Raw genomic sequence first — 21428 nt, 5'->3', positions numbered from 1 at the left:
TAATGCTGCTGGTTGGGCAGCTAAAGCTGTGATTTTAATTACAGTAATTTCACGACTCTAAGGCGCACTGGATTACAAGGCGCACTTCCGGGTGTTGGCAAATTTCCGAACTTTTGCCCATATAGAAGGCATACCGGACTATTAGGCACACTTTTTTTTTTTTGCAGCAAGGATCTGCCGCCGGCTCCCCCCATGCAGTTGCTGGCTGCAGCCCTGCCTCCACCCAGCTGCCACAGGTTTGCCACCTTCTTCCCACGGCTCGCAGCTCACACTTCCAGGTTTGCAAATTTCCGAACTTTCTCCATATATAAGGCGCACCGGACTATAAGGTACACTTCGGGGTTCAGGCCAAAACTTTCATCAAAAGGGTGCACCTTTTAGTCATGAAATTACTGTAATTTAAACTAACTTAGGATAGTTGCTGGTAAAAACACCTATTAAAATAGGTTTTAGGTATTAGATATTACAAGGTTAGATATTATAATGAATGTAGGAATGTATTTTTAAATTTTCTCATAGCAAAAGCCAATAAACATGTTTAGACAAGGAAGTAATGACATAAAACTTAATAACAGCTCTCCAAAAAATTAAGACAATTTGCTTCTACAAATTTAATCGGGATATGAAAGGGAAAAGCTCATACTCCTAAATACAAATGGCAATTTTTAAGTGCAGAAAAATTCAAATACTTCATTATCATTAGAACATGCTTAATGCCTTCTTCAGTGATAACTGCAAGAGTAGGAGCAACAATATAAAGACCACATATAGAGATGCCAACTGCATCCATCAATTTTTTGTCAGTGAAAGCAAGTCAGTAATCAAATTCCTTCATTATCTTTGCATAACCATACCTTGCATTGAGGTACAGAAATGAGAGAGCATCTGGCATAGTAATGCCAGTCTCCCTGCTTATCTCAAGATTACATTTAATTAATAGGAAATCATATGTAAGTAACAATTATTAATTTTTTTGCATAATTATATAAATAACGTATCTATAAACCTATATATATGTTTCATTTCCAGGATGGTACTTTCACCTGAAAAGCAAACTCAAACTAATTTTTCTAGTAGTATGCAATTACCTTTGGATTAGGAACCAATAATTTCCATTACCTTGTCCAGTGCAAATTTGGTATTTCCTACAGAAGACAGTGATAACTTGTGGGATCCAACAAGGATGAAATTCGTACTACGTATGGCATTTGGGCCAGCTGGACTGGCCATGGCTGTGGAGAAGAGTTAAAGTGAAGTCATAACAAAATACACAATCAGGATGCTGCAAGGCTTAAATAAAGTACTTTATTTGCACTACTGTATGCATGCCCAGTACTCCAGAAGTGCTCTTTACAGTGCAGACCAGCAGCACATTCAGAGAGAATCTTTATACACACCATTCCTCCTCAGCAGATCTTTTCTTTCAGAAACAAGCTTTGAAAGCATCCACAAAAGAGAAAACAAAGCATTTTAAGTCTCAGGGGGATGGAGAACATGCTAGGGCACACAACAAAGCACACACACCTTGCAGAAGGAACATGATTTTTCAATCTCTTAACCTTCTCTCAAGCAACACACTGCTGTCTTCCAGAATTTATACACTTTTCCTTTGCACTTACATCAAGAGAAATACACTGTAGCTCAAGAATTTTACAAGTTGCAATAGCATGACAAATTCCAGATTTAGTTCATGAGTTCCTTATTGCTGCAATTTCTGCTAAAGTTAGCTCAAGGATCTCATACTTCAGTTAGAGATGTGTATAACACTTTTATCCACTTTAAAAAAACACTTAGAGATGCTGTTTTTCCCTGTCAAGAGTCAGAAATATATAAACAAGCTTATACATGTTTTTAATATATATACAAAACACTACACACAAGCAATATTCCAGGATCTGTTCATATTTTCAAATTATTCTGTATTACTTTGACAGCAGACTCTAGTTCTCTACTTTAAAAATCATTAAATTACTTAGAATTCATACTTTCAAGAAAAAAAATGTAAACCATGGGTACCTGATACCAGATTTTCGTTTTGCTTTTGTAAAAATATAATTATGTTTAACAGAAGGTAACTCAGATAATAAGCACAGGGCCAGTTTCTGGGCTGGAAAATTTAATGTTTCTTACTCACAAATTGTCATCTATTACAAGTATTATTTATTGATATAGTAGTTTTGACAGCAAGTGTAGATTAATCACCCTGGCATAAGATGTTTAGACTTTACTTACCTGGACTAAGAAGGCTGCTTTTCTAGGAAGAGAGAGAAATAAAAGCTTAGTGAAAAAGTACTTTTGACAGTTTCTACAGAAGACAAAGCTAAGGTAAAAAGAAATTAGATTTGAATTACATGAAAAAACCCAAATAGAAAAAAAAAATCAAAAGAAAGCCCAAATAAATTTGTAGTAACTGCATATTTCCAGCATTACATATGTAACAGAGCTGTTTCTTGAGCTGTTGACAGAAAAAATTGGCAGAAAACTTGACAATTTATAGAGTGTTAAGTAAGGGACAGATAGAACCTATCACGGGTACAGCCTTAATCTGTGTGAGAACATGGCCTTTGAAAGGAGTCATGTCAGATCTTGTTACAATATTACATTCATACTTACTGAAGTAATAGATGTTAATAATCTCTTTGGAGTAATAACCTACAAAAGATGACAAGAAGACACATGCATTTGTTACTGAATTTGTCCATCATATTTGCATAAAAACTAGATAGTGAAACTACAGAAAGCTTATCTCAAATTTTGAATGGGTACTCATTACTATGAATAAGTCTTGGGTTTTGACTGGACAATACATCTCAGTGGAAGAAGTGCTACATATCAACAAAATATTTACTACAGAAAAGTTAAAGCATGCATTAACTTGGAACGATTAGTATATTTGTGGAAAACAATCTTAGTAGGCCCTTTTACCTATGTAATGGGATTTCAAAGTTACATTTGTTTAACTAAAGGTAAGAATTAACAAATTACAGACATGTTGAATATACTGCTGTTATACATAATTATTTTCAAATTAATATCTCCAAGTGTGAGACTGTATATTAAACACAAACTGGAATTACGTACTCTTATTGAAGCTGAAAGACAAGTCTAAGCAGCTTGTCAAAAAGCAGATATAGGATGCCATTGGCAAACCCATATATCCTCATATCAACAACTTACCTACAGTAGCACAAAATCATTCAGTTTCAAGTAAAAATTCCTTTAAACTACTGCACAGGAAAGAAGCAAACACCCTGGGACTTGAAACTTTTATTAGAGAATAGGAGGAAGCTTTCACTGTGGGAGGCTTTCACTGTGCCAAATCAAAGAATAAAGAAATTTCCTATTTCTGCTGGTAGACACAGGACTTAAGCACTCATTCTAACTGTTTTGAAAGACACTCAAGTTTCTTGTTTTTACCAAGTGACAGATATCTTGTCTTGGAGGAAATCAGACCTGAAGCCATTAATTCACTGTGTGCTCTAATGGAATGAAAAGAAGAAAAAATACACACAGACCCCCAAAACCAACCCAAAATAAACAAACCACCACAAAAAATCCCCAAACCACCTCCAGAAAGGCTTGTTCAGGGTTACATATCCTTAATAAAGCACAAACACTTAATATGCACTCCCTTATTAAAACAATGTTTGTTTTAAAAAGTAAGCATCTAGTGCTAATACTTATACTGGAGAGAAAGAGGAGTTTTTAGTTGATCAATAAAAATTTTAAGACAAATCAAACTCCTCCAGGGTAGGGCAGATTGACTGGCATAGTTTAACTGAAGTGGAGAAAATTAAATCACTATCACAGGCCCTAGACCTAATAAATAGAGATCTGCATAGCATTTTGCAGAACTAGTAAGACTTCTTCCCCACCAATATATTTCAAGTGCTGCAGGTCCAATCTACTAATTGCTGTAGGTCTCCATAATCCATCTGTCATGGCAGATGTTCTGTTCATGGCAGAAGGAAGTAAAAGCAAGCAACAGATAGTCTTAGCCAAACAGTTCTCCTAGTGCACCTTCTGTTGAAATATTGCATACTGATTTTCAAGTTCCATTTACCTTAGATTTATTTGTCTTTTTCCTTTTATCAGTGCTTGTAACTTCTTTTCTCTGCACCTGTAAGGCAAGAAGGTATTAAGAAAGCACAGTATATCATTCTCCCTTAGACCTCCTATTGACAGGAATTTACACATACCCAACTGTAAACTTCTATATCTATTTCAAAGTCATTTGACACATCATGCCTGAAAGTGAAGAAGAAAAAACAAGTTAAACAAACTGAAGCCAAAAAGCTTTTGTTTTGGTTTGTGGCAGGGTGTTGGGGGGTTTTTTGCTTGTTTTGGTTGGTTTTGTTGGGTTTTAAGTTACTCCTTACCTCTTCCCTCCTTTTGCTCCTTGTAACTGTCCAAGGAGCCAGAAGATTTTAGTGTATTATCTTTAAATACAGTATATTCACGACTATAAGGCGCACCGGATTACAAGACGCACTTCCGGTTGTCGGCAAATTTCCGAACTTTATCCATATATAAGGCGCATCGGACTATAAGGAATGTTTTTTGCAGCAAGGAGCTGCGCCACACACAACAAAGTAATGAATTAGTAACAGAATCGTGCTTTTGTGGGGTTTACTGGCTTGGCTTGGGGCTGAGAGGCCCCGCTCAGTGCTGCCGCCGGGCTCGCCTCAGCCCGGCGCTGCCCCGCCGCTGCCAGGTTCACCCCGGCCCGGTGCTGCCGCCAGGGCCAGGTGGTCCCCGCTCGGTGCTGCCGCAGGCTCGCACTTCCAGGTTGGAAAATTTCTAAACTTCGTCCATAAGGTGCACACTACTTCTGGGTTTGGACCAAAATTTTAGTCAAAAGCGTGCACCTTATACTCGTGAAATTACTGTACTTTCCAGAACTCACAGAAGAAAAGGAGAGGGAAGGACAAGGGGCAGATGACATGCACCTACCATTTCTCAGACCGCACCCTTCCCATCACAGATTGCGTTTTTTTTCATAAATAGCTTTAAAGATTCCAGGACTTTAAGAACAGAGTTCATTTATTTTGAAGACTTACTAACAAACAGCCATTTTAACTCCCAATACTTTTTCAGCTGTCATGTGAGACTCGAAGTTATAGTTGTAAGAGCACTATATTTTCAGATACCAAAACCAAATAGCTATATAAAATGTTAGTTTCTGCAAAAGAGAAAAATGCATCTCAGGCACAGTAATCCATCTGTCATTGCAGATGTTCCAGGAAAGGACAAAAGGTAGAAAATGCAAGAGATAAAATAGCTGATGGATAGTTGAGTAAGTCTAGGCTGCCCTTCAGAGAGAAGTGCCTTCCAGCTATTTTTTGAAGGAGGAAATAGCTATACCACAAAATCTCTCCATACTTTTTTGCAGAATACGATGTTCCTATAACTAAGCCTTTAAATGTTTTTATGCATGCTTCACCATCAGAGTTAATATTGGTTCAAAATAAAGAGTCTCTTTATACTTACATAGTAAACATTGTAGTAAAACTAAGAGCATCTCCATTCAGAGAATTGGCAGTACTTGCTAATGGAGTTGCAACCATGTTCTCTGCTCCAGATCTCAGTATTATTACATAGTAGTAATTTCCTGCTTCTGCAAGTATACATCAGATGGTTCAGTTAGCCAGAGAACATTAAGTATCTAAAAAAATCCCCAAGTACTGCATTGCTATTAAGCACATCTGTTTCACCCTACTTAAAACATTTAGTTACAGTTGAGACTTGCTTATAAACTTAATCTTGAAACAATTTTATTTTCCTTATGCTGTGTCTACCAGTAAAATTGTCTCCACAGGATTTACAGCAACTGCTTTACTGCATGGGGCATCTCAGGCCAGACCTACAGTAACCAGTGTGTGAAAGAGGAGAGGAAGAACTTTCAGTCAGATCAGAAGATAATCTTAGCTCTTTATACTTCTTAGGTCTGCCAGCTTAAATACACATCAGCTTCCACTAAAAATTGAAAAATTAGTTGGAAGCAGATGAACTGAATGTAATAGCTAAACTTTTGTTACCTCCAGACTTCTGAGAACATCAATGCAGAGGACAAAAAAAAAAACAAAAACAAAAACAAAACCCAAAAAGAATGAAACAAATATATTTAGGGAGAATGAGGAAGGAAGGAGGAGAAAAGAAATAAAGCTTTTGTTTGCTAGTTTTACCTGGCTTTTGAACTGTAGCACATACAAAGTCTGCTTTTAGAGGTAGACACATTTCTGAAATGGAAACAGATCCCCTGGAGGGAACAAATTCAGTGGATGTAGAAGCAGTTTTATTTCTTTTATTATGTGGTCCCTCATTCTTCAGTTTATTCAATTCTTCCAATAAAGCAGTTCTCTTCTCAGCTGCATGAAGAAATTAATTTTAGTTCTACAGAAGAAGTATTGAACAATTTTTTCTGCCATAAATATATAAAATGCAGCTTAAATGTTAATCATTTTACAGTGTAGTAGGAATATAAGGGTCAAGAAAGATACTAAAAATGTCCTCTTGCCTATAAAAAGAGCTGAGACAGAACAGATACTATCCTAGGTTTTTTTCCAGGTGAAGAACTATTAATAAAGGGCCACAATGCAACACAATACATGAGAAGAAATTATGAACCCTCACAAAATGTTCATTACAAAGAATTTAACTTGAGTATAAAAACCTACTTGCAAAGAGAAGAAGTCTCTCTGCTTCTGCTTCTTCTTGTGACCCTTTTCCATGTTCCTCATCAAAACAGCAGTTCAGAGCTTGACTGGTTTGATAAATCACTGTTTGTTGCATGTTGATCTCACTGTTCAATTCCTAGAGTAAACCAATAGTAAAAATAATTACCAATGAGAGATATTTACTGTTGCATTCAAACAAGGAAATGTCTCAAGATGATCATTTTTTGGGGGGCAATGTTTCAGAAGAAAATCAGATCCTTTAGAGAGCAAAGTACAAAAGCCTTGCAGTTTACCGTTAATTTGGCAAAAGAACATTGCAGTACAACATTTTTTGATCTCAGAGGTATGGTGGAGAGTGAAAGACTTCGATATTGTATGTTCCATACCCTGTCTTGTCTTCCCTTCACCAGCAGAAGCAGCACTAATGAGAAATCCAGCAATATAGATGAACAGAGCACTAGTAAAGATCAGAATATTACCTACTAAAAGTAGGTAGTTGCAAATTGTGTCTAATTCAAAGGCAGTGCTAAGATGCAAATTATTTCCTTTTCAAAATAATGGCTTGTTCTCTCCAGACTTAATCAATCTTAATCCTTTTAAGAGAAACATTAGCTGTTCAAATTAAGCATCATCATTCCCTACCATTAGATATCTATGCTAAACAACCTTAATATTGTAGTTCTAAGCAGTATGTTAGTGTCCTGGACATTCACAAGGGCAATTAAATTTGGAAACAGTAGATTAGAAAAAGGATTTTAAGAGATATATTAGGTACCTGCATTTTCTTTTTGATATTGACTTGATCAGATGGGCCATTTCTTCTCATTTCCAGTTCAGAAGCAACATCTTCTTTGCAAACAATTATTTGCTTTATTGAAGAACAATCAGTTTCCTTAAATCTTTGGGATCTGTATACATCGACACTTAAAGGAAACCCCACAAATGTTTCACAGGTGTGCCAAGCTCTTTTTAATATATACACAGATATGTATTATATATTGAAGTTTTCCAACTTGCTTAAATGGCTTTAAAGAAAGCATTCCATCAGCTGATTTTAAGTTTAAGCAACAGAAAAGACTACAATCTACAATACAGGCTGAGATCTCTCAAGAAAGATTAATTTGTAGCTTAATTTTGAGTTTGAGCAGTATACATCATTAGAAGAGTTTAAAAAGCCAGTGTTTTAACTTATACACTTACAGAATCAGGGGTGGGAGTTGTGTTTATTACCTGTAAGGAAGGTTGCAATCTTCTGATATAGAGCCAATACTGTCTCCAGATTCTGCCCTGGGAACTCTAGTCCTTTGGAACTTCTCAGACTTCACACTTACATCACTGATACTGCTATCTTCCCCTGTTGACTTAGAAGGAGAACCAAAGGCCTGAGGAAAAGAACACATATTACAGATATCTGTTCACATAATCTGTTTTCTCTCTTTACTTGTTTTACATATAAACAGTAAATTCACTTAACTGTTAAATAATATATTTTACAAATATGGGCATACAGCAAATTTATTTAAAGACACTAACAGATTATCAGTGAGATGCCACCTTTAGTTTCCAAGTCAGTATGGCTACATAATTCCTGCTCTTCAGATTTTTCATCAGCAGTCACTTCACTGAAAGCATGTATGTATACCACTGCAAGTTCAGTACTAGTAGTAACAGGTTTGATTTAGCAGAAGACCACTTATTTAGCAGAGCATCCAATTGCTACACAATTTTTAGAGAAAAATAACTTTGCCTCATTATGCTTTCATCAGCAAAATATAATTTTTAACATCTTTATTTACCCAGATATCCTAATACTACAAAATACCATAGGTTCCCAAGCCAGTCGGACATCTCTGTGATAAACAAGCCCTTCCCCAAACTCCCTGAATTCTCACCTCTGAAATAACAGATTCCACTAGAGGGGTTAACAGAGACATTGATGAAATGTTCAGTGACTCTTCCTGCTCATCCTCATCACTTTCACCTTCCAGGCTCATGCTAATTTCTTTCTTCAGCTTTTCTATATCTGGGCCATCCTCTTGAAGAATTTCAAAAATCTCATTTATCACTTTTGAGCTATTCATCTCATTATCCACATGCATTTTGCCTTCATATACTTCACCTGAAGGGTGACATTTTTAAATACATTAGTAGCATCAAGACTGTCATTAAACACAGAAGTACAGTAAATTCACAAATACAAGCCGCACTGAGTATAAGCCACATCTCTGGGTGTTGGCAAATATTTCGGTTTTTATCCACAAATAAGCCGCACCCGAATATAAGCCGCTCTGTCGTTCGCAGCGAGGACCCGCGTGCAATTAGTAACAGAACCGCGGGAGGGCGGGGTTTACTGGCTGAGTTAAGGCTGTGCAGGCTCAGCCCGCTAGGGGGTGCTGACGGGGCCAGGTGGCCCAGCCCAGTGCTGCCGCTCAGGGCCACCCGCCGCTGCCACTGGGCTCGGTCACCCCGGGTCGGCGCTGCCCCGCGGTGGCAGGCAGGGACGGAGCTTCCCCTGCTCCTACAGCAGCGGCGGCGGGCAGGGACGGAGCTTTCCCGCGCTCGTGGCGCCGGCGGCGGGCACGGACAAAGCACTGCGCCTCCTTCCCGAGCCGCGGCAATGGCTGCGCGGGGTTCCCGTTGGCTCCCCGAGACGCGGCAATGGCGGCGCGCGCTTCCCCCCGCCTCCCCGGGCCACAGCAATGGCTGCGCGGGGCTCCCGTCGGTTCCCCGAGCCGCAGCAATGGCGGCGCGCACTTCCCCCCCCACCCCAGCAATGGCTGCGCGGGGCTCCCATCGGCTCCCGGAGCCGCGGCAATGGCGCCGCCCCGCCCCCGTCCTCCCCAGGCCGCGGCAATGGTGGCACAGGGCCCCCGTTGGCTCCCCGGACCGCGGCAATGGCGGCGCGGACCCCCCCCTCCTCCCCGGGCCGCAGCAATGGTGGCGCAGGGCCCCCGTCGGCTCCCCGAGCCGCGGCAATGGCGGCGCCCCGCCCTCCGTCCTCCCCAGGCCGCGGCAATGGCGGCGCAGGGCCCCCGTCGGCTCCCCGAACCGCGGCAATGGCGGCGCACCCCTCCCCCGTCCTCCCCTGGGCTGCGGCAGAGGAGGGAAGAAGAGAGCTCTCCCGCCTCTCTCCCCGCCCCCCGGGCTGCCTGCAGGGAGCCAGGGCAACACACTAACACTGTAACAATCGCGGAATGCCGGCTTTTACTGGCAGGTGCTTGGCTCGGCGCCCTGGCTGGCACGTCTGGGGTTGTAAATGTCAGAAAATTATTCACATATTAGCCGCCCCCGACTATTATCCGCACTTCCGGGTTTCCACCAAAATTTTTGTCAGATTGCTGCGGCTTGTATTCGTGAAATTACTGTAAACTAATTTTGCTTTACAAGCAAGCTTGATTAAAAAGCATTTGTTACAGTCAGGCATTTAGAACCTAAAAGTACACTTTCATGACTATTTTAATATACTATTTTTACATATACTACATAATCAATGCAGAAAGGGAATGAAAAGACGCACATTTTAGACAAATTTCAACCTTTTAGTTCAAATACATCTTAAATGCAAGTCCAACAATAGAGCAGTTGTTTCTGTCCTTTCCCAATGAGCTTGTAATGTCAGCTTTTTAATATTCCTTGAAGACTTGAATGTCAAGAGAGAAGAGTTACCTATGATAAAAGAAGCTTCCTAATTTGTTTTATATAAACTTCATTACAAAGCACATGGGGGTCAGCAAATGGATGGTGAATTCATTGTTCAGACTTGAAGGATACTAACACTGTCCTAAACAAGTGGCCATAGAGAGCTAAATCATTAATATATATCTACTCAATACAAACCTTTTGGTTTCTTATCAAGTTGTTCAAGTTTCGAGACAGACATTGCCTTTACAGGACTCTTTGACTCAGCAATCTTCAGCAAACTGGATTTATCAGTCTCTTCACATTTAGAAGTATCTAAGGGGTCTATAAAAACAAAGAAGTATTATGTTTAGCCTTTATTTTAATGATTGAATTTTAGAAGTTCTGTTAACAAAAAGACCACTAGGATTAAATATCCCAGTTAGCCACACATCAGGAAAAAACATTAGAATACCCTCAACAACCTGTACATCTAGATTTCTGTCTTATAATCAGAAAACTGACATCACAAGAACAACACTGAAACCATAGTGAAGTGCTGACACTTTAGAACAAAAAGAAAAGACTTTAAAAAGACAAAAAAAAAATCCCCACAGAAACCACTGCTCTCAAACCAAATTTTTCTAGGTCATTTGATCTTACAAGTAAGCAGGCTACCAAGAGTGTTAACTAAGTTCACACTTTTTCCACAAAGAGCTGAGGATTCTTCTGCTCAGTAAGCACCAGAAAGGATGGCAGGAGCACCTCACCATTCTTTTCATGTGTCCTACCATAAGAATTAATATCATAAAAGGATACGGACAAGGGAAGAGTTTCTGTCTATTAGATTCTAGTGGAGATCTGGATACTCAGGTACAGGATAGACTAAATATGTAATTGACAATTCTCAATTCACTTCCCTGCACTTATCCTCCATTAAAATTTGAAACTTAGGTATACTCATTGAAAAACAAGACAGTCTTGCCTTGCCAACCTTCCAAGTGGTATAGGAGTGCAGAGTGCTACTATCACATGAGAAGATTTGGACAAGACAATCAGTAACCAAAGGAGAGGTCCAGTTCCACACATCAGTGTTACTGGCCTCTTTCTTTGCTCATGAATATCAAGTGCAGTGCTCCTGTCCAGCACTAGTCACAGGCAAACTGTGCCAGTTCTCACCTGAAGACTCCACTCTGGGAGACTTTGCTGACTTGTCACCTGCTGATGTGTCTTCCGATGGTTCAAGAGCAGATGCATCTGAACTAGGAGGATGTTTTGGACTAGCCTGAGATTGGCTTTCCTGGTAAGAATAAAAATAGAATGCATTCAGGAGATAATGTTCAAAGTGACTAAAAAAACTACCAGAAAGAAACACATTTTATCATCTGCTAGGAAAAAGAAGTTACCTATCCAGTACGCTAATTATTTATCTAAGGTATTTACAGTAAATTCACGAATACAAGCCGCACGGAGTATAAGCCGCATATCCGGTGTGTTGGCAACATTGATGTCTTTGTCAATAGATAAGTCGCACCCGGAATATTAGCCGCACTTTAGTTCGCCGCGAACTTTCACAAAATCGTCATTTAGTAACACAATCGCGGGATCGCCGGGGCTTACTGGCTTACTGCCGACCTCGGAAACATTGTTTCCAAGTGAAAAAAGACACACCCTTTATTTACAAGCCGAAAAAGACAGGAACAATAGTGTGGTCATTTTGCGAGCATTCCCAATGGATCCGCGTTGCCTTTAAACAGCCGCTCAGCCGCGCGGGCAGGCAGCTGAGCTCCGAGCGGAGCCACATCTCCGTGCTGGCACAGGAGCGGCCGTTGTAGCCCTCGCGGCCCCGCGGGGCGAGCGGCCGTTGTAGCCCTCGCGGCCCCGCGGGGCGAGCGGCCGTTGTAGCCCTCGCGGCCCCGCGGGGCGAGCGGCCGTTGTAGCCCTCGCGGCCCCGCGGGGCGAGCGGCCGTTGTAGCCCTCGCGGCCCCGCGGGGCGAGCGGCCGTTGTAGCCCTCGCGGCCCCGCGGGGCGAGCGGCCGTTGTAGCCCTCGCGGCCCCGCGGGGCGAGCGGCCGTTGTAGCCCTCGCGGCCCCGCGGGGCGAGCGGCCGTTGTAGCCCTCTCCCTGCGAGCCAAGTGGCCGTTCTACCCCTCTCCCTGCGGGCTGAGTGGCTCCCCCAGCCCTCTCCCTGCGAGCCCAGCCAGCCCCGTAGCCGCACAAGACTGAAAACACTTTAAAAAGTACAGAGAAATATCACACACTTTTATCGAACTGCCGAGGTAACTCACCCCGATAACAACCCCCGCCCCTCAGTAACGCCGCCATCCACAGGCGGGCAATAAGCTGTTCTCTGATTGGTTCATCGTCGGAACAACGGGAAACCATGGATTTCAGACTGTTTTGGCTCGGGACTGGACCAGCATGATACTAGGTAAGGGCAGATATCACATTTTTGTCCATAGATTAGCCGCACCGGAATATTGGCCGCATTTCCGAGTTTCCACCAAAATTTTAGTCTTCTTGCTGCGGCTTGTATTCGTGAAATTACTGTAGCTGACCAGTAAATATTAAATGTTTGCGTTAGCTCTTTTGCAGTTAGAGAACATAAAACTCCCCACACTTATCAAAAAGTAAATAAATCAATTGGGTCAAAACACTATCCCTTGTCTTAGTTGATTCTACAAGACATAAAAAAAAGTAATACTTTGCTAATAATCATACAAATAATTCAACAAGTGGTCTTGTGCAGCCCATGCTCTCCCAAAGCACAGGTTTATCCCTTTTATACATTCCACACCTAACTCTGTATTCAGAATATGTTAAAACAATTTAAAGTATATTTTGATTGATCAGGTAACACATTACCATTTTAGCTTCTGGAAGCTTCTTTGAACTGTCACTTTTCTCCACACTCCAGAGATTACCCCTATCAAATCGGCCACGAAAGCATGCAAGTTCTCGTTCACGTTCCTAAACAAATGAAGGGAAATGGGAGAAAAGCTGACAGTTATAAGATGTCACAACATTTCAGATTCCTCAGGTAGCTGCAGATCAGGCTTCCTCAGGCTTACAAGCTAGTGATGAATATAACAAGTCATACCTGTTTAAGCTGAAGTGCTAAATTGGCAGTAGAGGAATTTTCATTTTGTTTGAGAAGCCTCTCCTGGATTGTCCTTGTATTTGGGGTAACAATGGGTGTTCTGCACCTTGGAGTATTTGTAGTAGGGCTGCGTATGCTATGCTCTTGACTGCGCTCCCCAAAGCGTTCCAGGAAGGGCTTAATTCCTGATCCCCCTAGAAGAACAATTTTGCCTTGAAGAAAACTCTCAAAATTAAAAAAATCACTGCAATTTTCTATCCTGATGAAGGATCCCAGTGAAGCAAATAAGTTCTCTCCTTTACAGCTCTCACTCCATTATACTCTATACAAACTGAACCTAAAACATAAATCATAACAGTAATGTTAATAAAATAGTAAATCAAAGCAAGAAGATGTCTCGCTATTACTACAGTCCATATGTAAAACACCAGTTATTTAAACTGGTTTGCCTTCTCCAAGTTTCCTCTAAAACCAGCTTCACTTATATCTTTAACAGAAATAAGCATTCGAGTATGTGAAGAGGATAGGTTGTTTGGCATCCACTCTGCTTGACTGAGTTTATCTTTTACTGCCAGCATATCAAACTTGCTTTTCTGGCCATCATTTTTAAGAGTTCAAGCTATTAGTCCAGGTTTCTGACATAATAAGCAGTTGAATTTAAAACTGAGTATCTTCACTTGTTTCGACATCAATGCCATCACTGAAAATAAAGACATTGCAAAGTTAGAGCATCTATGTGGCAAGTTTTAGTTTCCTCTAAATATGCATGCTCTTAACATTATATCAAATGAATATATATAGTATCCAGCAATCTGAAACAAACTTTGAGTAATCTTAATGTTAGGCTGCTTTTGTTCTTAAGAGTTCTAAAACCATGTCCAAGAAAACACTCTCTGCAAAATACAGACCCTGTACAACTTACAATAATTATCACAGAACCCATCAGCATTTTACTCAAGTTACAGCTGAAAACAGGTATTACCTGGTAGGGTACCTTAACTAATAGGCAGTTTTAACACAGCACACATAGGCCTAATTTAATATTTATTGAAGCTGAAAACAGACTACCTGGTGTTGTGGGTTTACCCTTAGGTTCAAGTTGCACATGTGTTCCTTTGACTGGCTCTGCTTTGGACTGAAGTGGTTGAGGCAAAGCTGACTTCGCTGTTTGTGTATGCTCTTCAGTCTTCTGAGGACTGCAGTGATTCTCTTTTGGCTGTTGTACTTCAGATTCTTTAGAACAGGGATCAGTAACTCTTGAAGACTGTATTAAAAAACTGTTTGGATCCTTAACAAGGGAAAAAGAAAAAAAGATTCTCTCAAGAGGAAAGAATGAAAGCACTCTGCACTGCACAGCATACTATCACCTAATACACCTACTCCTTCAACAAAAGAAAAAGCCAGGAACAAGTGTTAAGCTTTAAATAGACTTTTTTTTTTTAATCCAGTATTTCAAATTGTTTCAGGATTTGATTCCAGGTGCTCTTGCCAGCTATTTCAGGTATTATCCCACATTTCCCTAAACAAGAACGTACATAGCAAATATCATTGCAGAAACTGCATAAATTGAATAGTAAGTGTCTGGTACTACTTATTTCATCATTCTGATTGAGTCTTTCTACAGCAATAACACTTGCAGTTTCAGTCAATCAACTACATGAAGTTACAGAGTGAAACCCAGGATCTCTGTAACAAGTCCCCCTTCTGATGATTAAGAGCAGCTATCAAGCACATTGATATCAACTAAACAGATAAGTACTCTCATCTTTAAGTCTCTACAAAAGGAATTCTAAGTTGTTTCAAACTTGTTATTTAAAAGAGGGTATGTGGGATTGCAGTAAAGCAGAAGTTGTAAATAGACTAAGACTGCTCACACCAAATCTTTAAATTCGGATTAAACAGTTATGTGCTAACATTTGTCTGCCCAATACAATACTCAAATCAATTTTTAATCAGCAACTAAATCAGACACTCACCGCTCTCTTTGAGTTTGCTGGTTTATTAATAGAAGCCTCAACAAGCCTTTGAGAACAGGATGCAGCTTCCTGCTTTACACTGCTACTATTGATTCTAGCAGATGCTCCACTTGTAGTGGACAATTTGGATAAACAAGTAGTGCCAGGCTGTTCTTGTGCATTGTTTTGCTTTGCAGATGGATGACTTAGGTCATCTTCCCAGGAACCAATTGTAGCAGCAAGGTTAGCTAAATAGCCTCTCCTCCCAATAGGGGTTTCACTTGCCAGGGCATTGGATGTCTGCTTAGGAGGAGAAACAGACAGATCTTTTGATTGGAGAGGAGAGAGAGGAACACATTCTGAGTGATCTGGAAAAAAAGAAAACACTTTTATTTTGCTAATAAAATACATTGAGATACAGTTGCATCTTTTGCATTATACTATATATACTGTTTTTATCAAAAATCAGATGTTCCTGCCACCAACAAAATCAAACTACCAGCCCTGGAGACACTGAGACTAAGAAAATTAAACATTTTTAATCAAGTTTACTGATTTTATGTCAGTGTTCTGAGGAGCAAGGCATCAGAGCAGTAGAGAAAAGGTTTAAAATTAAGCTGTTGACAAGTTTCAATATTTTAGGCCTGCTACTGTCTTAGAATTCTTTAAGAAAACATTAACCTTCCCACACAAAATTGTCTTCTTCTAGCCAGAGTAATCATCAATGCAAAAACTGAGAGACATCAATGGTGCTTAGCAAGAGAAACATACCCTCACTCTCCCAGCAGCGCCGCTGTTCTGCCAACTTCTGCATACGTGTTTTGATTGAAAGGACTGCAGGAATTTCTGACTTGGTGTTTGGTTTTACTCTCTCAAGAGGCTGAACCAATGAAGCTCTGTTAGAAGCAGTTTTATGCGATTCTGAAGTCATCTGAGGAGAATCATGGCTTGTGGAACTTGAAGGAACTGGCAGTACGTTCTCTGAACTAGAAGTTTGAGTCTCTATATCATTAGAGCAGAGCCTTTTTGATGGTGATGGCTTTGTATCTGGTTTTACTGGACAGGTCAGAGTATTCAACTAAATTAGTATTCAAACAATCTAAAATATTTTTTGACAACACAAAATTATAGTGCAAATAAAGTTATGATTTATTAATACCCTGATATGCTTCCCAAAAAAAAGCCCTTCCCAAATCTACCAAGTACAAGGCATCCTCTTTGGCATTATGTAATTATTTCTTAATAGCTTACTAATAACTTGGAACATCTGCTTTTAGGTCTAGCTAAATAGGAGCTAGTCCTAGTGGCCAGAGAAACTAAACAGTGGTCGATGCAGTTAAGATAAATGCTCAGTGTTTTCACTTTCCCTTTGGAAAAGAGATGGGACTGGTATCAACACAATCACTAGTAAACAAGCCGCAAATACCTTCATCACCTGGAAGAGATGCCTGGTTACCAGTTTCTGCCAAAGGCTCTCTGGCCCTCTTGGTCTGCATTGTGGGTCTTGCCTCAATCTTGGTCCGCTCTGCCATTTTTCTCTGCAGGTTCTCTCGCCTGGCACGGGTTCTTTCGAGGAGTTTCTGAATGGTCAATAAGTCACATGTTACCAGACATTGCAGTGTGTTAACTGGTAACATCTCTAAGTAGATGTTGGAGTTCTGTTTAGCATAGATAGGCTCCAAATTTCAGTCATTAAATCAACTATTGTCTCCAACTAGTCTGGCTCTCAAAGAAAATCAAACTAAAGAGACACAAGTAATGGCAAAATTAAAGAAGAGGGGTTTCTGTAGACTCCAACATCATCAGAAACATTTGAAAGTAATTTTTTTTTTATCCTGAATCACCACATGACAGTCTTGATCTGTCAAGTCTTGCTAGTAGGGTTTTCTGACACATTGCTACAGCATCTGGTCAAGTCACCTGACTGGAACTAATACTCTAACAAAACAAACAACATTGAAGCAATTGTCAAGAGGTTGTAAAACAGTTCAACAAATAAAAGCGTGGTTATCAGTACTAAAAAAATTGTTATTATACCTTCTAAATCAAAAGGTGAATTTCTCTGCCTCAAACTTAAATTTTCAGAATAGACTGGTATTATACCTAGTTGTACTATGGTAAACAGCCTGTTTATTAAGATATATCTATATAGAAACACTAATTATGCTACATAACATTCTTTTTCATTCCCTACTCATTGAATTTTCAATACCCTGATTATGTTCCATATAAATAGCTGTTTTAGCAAATGTTCCACACTAGTACAAAGTGATTCCTTACTTAAACTCAAGTTTAAAATACGTTGTGGTTTGTTTGTTTTAAATATAGCATTTGCAAGTCATTATCACTCAGTTTGATCACATCTAAAGGCTATTTAATGACTCTATTGATCTAGGTTTTAAGGTTGAGACAAGAAATTGTGCAATTGAACTAAATGGCCTTTAAAGGTAAGCATATAAACTGCACGTGTTTGGTTGCACATAAATTATTGTGAGAACTGTGCCAACCATTATCTGTCCTGTTGCACAGCAATTAAATACACATTTCACATTTTTAACTCTACGGCTGAAGTCTTAAACAATGTTCCATTGTAGGGCAACACAGGACAAAGAACGTCAATCTCAACAGTTTTTTTGTGAAAGCAAATCTCAGCTTTGCTAACTTCCACAAAAGAGAAGGAATTTGGAAAAAAAATCCCCAAAACAAAATGCATGAAATGCCATTAATGCCTTCATTGTAGGTTCCGTGCTAGTTGTGTCCACAAGTCAACTTTCCTCATTTCCAAAATGCAGAGCTACAAAGTGCATGTAATACCCACATTAAAAAAATCCTACAGGCAATTTAAATTAACTGCTCTTCTTGCAAGAAGTTGAATATGTCTCACAACAGTATTCCTACAGTTCCATTCAAATAGAGGTACATTCCTTTCTATTTTGTTAGTTGAGTAAAATAGAGTTTCAGTTGTTACATACGAGATGTCACTTCCCAAGAAGGCACACCTCTGTTGCTCAGCTCCAGCTCCTATTGGCTTCTTGCATCTCAAATTTTCCATTCAACTGCCATTTTTCCAATGGTGCTGTTACACACGATGAGTAAGCCACATTCCACAACTTGAGGCTTACTTTCCAAGTTCATCAACAGACTATCTTCTACAAGTGCATTCTCCAACTGTTCTGATGAAAAAGAGTATCATAGAAATCTAAAATCCTAGAACAGACTGAGCTGGAAGGAACCCACAAGAAGTCCAACTCTTGACCCTGCACAGAACAGCCCAAGAATCACACAATGCCTGATACCATTACCTATTTTATTACATTGAGGAATCTGAGGACTATGAAGTCAAAGTCAAAATCAGAGGATTACTGTGCTACAAAAAGACCTTTCTAAAAATCAGAAAAAAACCTTCCCACTTTAAATGTTAATGGGTAACTTCAGTTTTTCCAAAGTATGTTTTAAAGCACATATTAGAGAGGATACCTAGGCCCATATAAGATTACAAGAACTTGTTCTAACTACCCTGCTTTACTTCCAGAATAAAGGGAGCAAATAAAGGAACAGTCAACTTCAAACCTGTCATTTGCAAAGTTTCCCCAGACTGCATCGCTTATTTCTCTTAGCTCATCCTCCATGCTAAGAAACCATCCTTGCCTCTATGAATGGTAAAAACTACTTCAAAGTACAAAATAATCTAGACAATTTCTAACATCCTCTAACATAAACCCTGTTGTGCAAGAAAGTTGAGTTACAAAATCAGCTACGAACGGAGAGTCACAAGCAGTATGTTCATTGCAATCCTGAGAAAGTACCCACTGTACCATATCCACAGCATGATCTGTATTAATAACATGGTTGAGATTCAGGTTATCAGATTTTTTTTGCAAGATTAACCAAAAGAAACATTATTTCAGAACTGATTTGAAAGCATTCCACTGACTCTTAGATTTATTTGAGCTTAAATTCATTGAGACACAGACAAAATTTGCTACTGCAAAGTGATCAGCAGACACTGATGCCTCGTCCAATTGAGGCTTGAATTATTACATTTACATAATCAACACTTACAGTGCCTCACCAGGTCCCTGCAAGTAACAGAGTAAGGTAATGCGTAGAAAAGGTTATTTGAAAACAGTTAAACTAAAGGAAGGTTATATTAAAAGAAGAAAAATAGTAACATAAACCACAGAACATAAATACTTAAAAATAAGTGGCAAAATACTTTCTTTTCACAGAACTTTGGGAAGTTACTAAACTTCAATACTAGGACACTAATACTGGTCAGAACTTTACACAACAGTAGAATGCCCTCCACACCAGAAATACTCTTGATAAGGTGACTTTTTATGCACTCTGCAATACTGGCTAACACTTGAATGAAGCTTACTCTGGGGAGTGGCCTCACAGTTGGTCATTTTCAAAGAATTTCAAAGTCAGCTATGTGTAAGAAGGGCGTGTACGTGTTGGAGTATCTCCCAGCATGCAAAACAATTTCAAACTTGATTCAGTAGTTGAAGTTTATCTAAGATGAGCTGGATCATGTCACTCACTACCAATTAAGGAAGGAGGTTTTAGATATTTACACTTAGCAAGACTTCACATGCGGGTAGGGTAGAACTGCCTTGGCATAACATACTTAGTAAATCTGTTCAGATCAACACATTATGTTCATTTTTTAAAAATCAGATCTGTGCAGTCACCTTTTACAGGCACTCAAATTAGCTAAAGAATGTCAGTTTGATAAACACATTGTTTACAAGAGGAGGAGAGAGTATTTCATCAGTGTCTCTGATTTGAGGTTTTTTTCTTTTTCTCTAGTAGGTCAGGTTTTATTTACACAGGCTGCAGATTGAATTCCTCATTTTACTATAATTTTGCCTCTGTAGAACTTAAGCACACACACAGCCAATTCACACTAACAGGTTTATAATTATTATTATTATTATAATAAAAGAGGAACTGTGCCTGCCAAAGAAAGTGACCAATCGCAGGCGGCAATAGTGCCAAATAGGACGGTTCTTTTATCAGTTGGTCTCCACTTTGGACAGACTTATGATGCGACCTTTAGATATGTCAGGTACAGAGTGTCAACGGCGCTCCAGGGACCCCTTCCGCCCCCGCTGGACATCTTATCTGCCAGACGCGCATGAAAGGCAAACGGCCGGTTTGAAAAAGGGCCTCTCCTACACAAACCCTTACGCCAATCACCCGTGCTCTGTCCTCTCCCGGCAGGACAGGACACAACCCGGGCGGCTCCAGGAGCGGAGGCACCGGCAGGAGCAAGGTGGGGCGCGGCTGTGAGGGTCCCCCCTCTACAGAGAAAGAGGGACACTGCAAGCCCGCAAATCCTCCCGCGAGCAGGGACGAGGGTGGCTGACAGGACTCAGCCAGGAGCAACTATCCCGCCCCGAGAGCGCGGCGCAAGGAGTAGCTCCCTTCCCTTCGGACCCCAACCTTCCCTGCCCTGGGTCCTCGCGGTCCCCAACAATGACAACTCTATGCCTCCTGGCGCTCCCTCCCCAGCTGACAGCCCGGTGGAAACGAGACGGGCCAGGCTGTGCCCTCACCTCGGTGAACGGGTCCATCGCTGTGCCGGTGCCACTGGTATCCGCTCGCCAAAGTCGCCCGCAAACGACCAAACTTCCACCCCAACGGTTGCCGGGATTTGAATGTCAGCGCCCGCCGCGCGCAGGCACGACGGGAAGGGGGGCGGTGCCCGCAAGCGGGCTCTGATTGACATGGGCACCGCCCAACCCGACAGCAGGAAGCCTCGCGCGCGCCCGCCCGCCTGCCCCAGGGAACGGAAGAGCCCGGAGGCGCCCTGGGAGGGCGGGGCCGCTTTCGCCGCCTTGGAGTCACGGCTGGCTTCGTGAGTTGCACCCCCGGCGTCTGCGTATGACCCTGTCGCCCAGGACTTCCTTGTGTTGCGTGCCCGGAGTCCATGCAGCCGTGGCTGCGCCCTGTCACAGAATTTTTTTGGAAAAGACCTCTGAGATCAGGGAGTCCAACCTGTGGCTGAACACCACACTGTCAACCAGACCATGGGACTGAGTGCCACGTCCGTCTTTAACACTTCCAGGGATGG

General features: G+C 40.8%; 1 protein-coding gene across 2 annotated transcripts in view; it reads right to left on the bottom strand.

The window, feature by feature from the left end:
• Positions 1 to 21055, bottom strand: part of ANLN (anillin actin binding protein) — a 30827-nt gene extending 9772 nt beyond the window's left edge. Inside the window, exons 1-20 of one of the 2 annotated variants that reach the window (XR_004419982.1) lie at positions 20911 to 21055; positions 16776 to 16929; positions 16121 to 16405; positions 15371 to 15717; positions 14463 to 14682; positions 13395 to 13588; positions 13160 to 13264; positions 11475 to 11595; positions 10515 to 10640; positions 8570 to 8796; positions 7908 to 8059; positions 7453 to 7600; positions 6678 to 6813; positions 6186 to 6368; positions 5491 to 5617; positions 4200 to 4248; positions 4064 to 4120; positions 2614 to 2652; positions 2233 to 2254; positions 1120 to 1232 (exon numbers count right to left, since the gene is read on the bottom strand). Coding sequence is in view for 1 of the 2 variants with exons in the window: in XM_033078720.2 (XP_032934611.1) it covers positions 1120 to 1232; positions 2233 to 2254; positions 2614 to 2652; positions 4064 to 4120; positions 4200 to 4248; positions 5491 to 5617; positions 6186 to 6368; positions 6678 to 6813; positions 7453 to 7600; positions 7908 to 8059; positions 8570 to 8796; positions 10515 to 10640; positions 11475 to 11595; positions 13160 to 13264; positions 13395 to 13588; positions 14463 to 14682; positions 15371 to 15717; positions 16121 to 16405; positions 16776 to 16929; positions 20911 to 20928 (2823 nt within the window). In the remaining variant the exon portion in view is untranslated. The remainder of the gene's footprint in view (positions 1 to 1119; positions 1233 to 2232; positions 2255 to 2613; positions 2653 to 4063; positions 4121 to 4199; positions 4249 to 5490; positions 5618 to 6185; positions 6369 to 6677; positions 6814 to 7452; positions 7601 to 7907; positions 8060 to 8569; positions 8797 to 10514; positions 10641 to 11474; positions 11596 to 13159; positions 13265 to 13394; positions 13589 to 14462; positions 14683 to 15370; positions 15718 to 16120; positions 16406 to 16775; positions 16930 to 20910) is intronic. The other variant, XM_033078720.2, reaches the window with a different exon arrangement.
• Positions 21056 to 21428: the final 373 nt, after the last annotated feature.

The sequence above is a fragment of the Catharus ustulatus genome, chromosome 1 (genome assembly GCF_009819885.2).
Source record: "Catharus ustulatus isolate bCatUst1 chromosome 1, bCatUst1.pri.v2, whole genome shotgun sequence".
Lineage (NCBI taxonomy): Eukaryota > Metazoa > Chordata > Aves > Passeriformes > Turdidae > Catharus > Catharus ustulatus.
The sequence above is the reverse complement of the archived record's forward strand: the minus strand, read 5'-3'. Positions and strand labels throughout refer to the sequence as shown.